Source organism: Trypanosoma rangeli (assembly GCF_003719475.1).
Source record: "Trypanosoma rangeli strain AM80 chromosome Unknown Tra_15.4_contig_00675, whole genome shotgun sequence".
NCBI lineage: Eukaryota > Euglenozoa > Kinetoplastea > Trypanosomatida > Trypanosomatidae > Trypanosoma > Trypanosoma rangeli.
The window spans coordinates 1-1,411 of record NW_021706427.1 but is presented as its reverse complement, the minus strand read 5'-3'; the positions used below and the strand labels follow the sequence as shown (position 1 = coordinate 1,411).

At 66.5% G+C, this 1,411-nt stretch overlaps 2 protein-coding genes across 2 annotated transcripts in view; both read left to right on the top strand.

The window, feature by feature from the left end:
* TraAM80_09765 (uncharacterized protein) overlaps nucleotides 1–752 on the top strand; it is a gene marked incomplete at both ends in the record, with an annotated part of 1,116 nt that extends 364 nt beyond the window's left edge. The window contains one exon of the mRNA XM_029386429.1: nucleotides 1–752. This exon is cut by the window's left edge and continues 364 nt beyond it. Coding sequence (XP_029233701.1) covers nucleotides 1–752 — 752 coding nt within the window.
* Nucleotides 753–1,059: 307 nt separating this feature from the next.
* Nucleotides 1,060–1,411, top strand: TraAM80_09764 (uncharacterized protein; the record flags this gene model as incomplete). The annotated part of the gene is made up of 1 exon (XM_029386428.1): nucleotides 1,060–1,411. A coding segment is annotated over one exon (352 nt), but the record flags the coding sequence as incomplete, so codon positions are not given.

Here is a 1,411-nt window from a genome sequence, read left to right as displayed (position 1 = left end):
GTAATAAAGTACGGCGGCGCCCCTCTCCCTTGCGGGTGCGCAGGCGGTTGGGGCTCTGCCTTTTCTTCTTGTCTAAGCAGGCGGCGGCGCGAAACGCCACCGCAACGAGGCCGCCCCTTTCATCGCAGGTGGGCAAAGGCATGGGGATCGGAGAGGCGAACGCAATGCGAGAAGAGAAGCACCATCCCAGTTGCCTTTGCCCTGCGCTTCAAACGGGCCGCCCAGCGACATTGAAGTTATCCTCGCTGCTTGTGTTTGTGTGCGCGCGCGTGTTTGCGCAGGGCAACGGTGCGCCCATCTTTTCCTGCGGCGTGCGTGCGCGAGGTGGCGTTGTTTGCACCTGTTTGAGGCGGTGGCAGGCGGAGCGCGTGGGCAGCGGCCCTTCGCACCCACCGCGTTGTTGCTATCGCTGGCTCTCCCCGACATGGTGCGGCGCGTGGGGCGCCCACCTGCTGTTGTGGAGGCCCCCCTGCGTGTGCACCGCGCCGTTTGGGCGGCTCACTCGTGCTGTGCCTGCGTGTGCTCTGTTTCTCTTTCTCTCTTTTTTTTTTTCCTTGGCTATCCCTGAGCTCCAACTCGCGCTTGCGCCTTTAAAGGCAAAGGGAATGTGGCGTCTGGGGGGCACAAGGGAGGCCCTCGCGCCACTGAGGGGCGTCCCGCGACCGTTTTTGGCGGCAGTGGGGTGGTTGGGGAAGGGCGCGGTTGGAGCCTGGCGGCGAGCAGCAACCAACCCGCGCCCACCGCACAATTGAGCAGTCGCCCAACACAGCTGGGAGACGCAGGCGACCCCCGCGGCGGCGGTGTCCCTGGCGCGCGCCGTGCTGAAAAAGATAGGGGGGTGCTGCGGGACTGTTCGCAATGCGAACTCGAGTCGCGCCAAGGCAGTCGCCAGCGGGCCTTGTTGTGAGCGGGGCGCTCCCGTTTGACACGAGCGCCCGAGCGGCGCCCTCCCTCCGCCACCCTGCATCGGCCAGGGGGATGTTTCCGGAGGTCTCCGCGCGCACAGGAGGTGGGTTTTTTTGCGACGCGATGGGGCGGGGGTGAGGCGTTGCTGCCCAAATGCCCCCCGCCGGGGCAGGGGAGACGGGGTGGGCGCCCTCTGAACGACCACGGGCCGCCCTGATGGGAAAGACATGGGGGTGGTTTGTGCTTGGGAGGAGCGCGGGGAGGCAGGCGAAGTGCGGGCACGAGGCGCGAAAAGGCATGGCCCGCGTGGGGCCGGTTCGGCGCGGCGTTTCCGACCCCCGCGGGTGCCAGATCGCGAATTCGCGCCACGGTAGTGTCGGTCAAATTGCGATATGGGCCGCAAATTGTTACTCTAGACTGAACGAAACGGACTTGCGGCCCTGCACCGTTCCAGCTCAAGACCGGTCGGCGGCGGTCAGGGTGGTGGAGGGGCGGGGAACAGGGC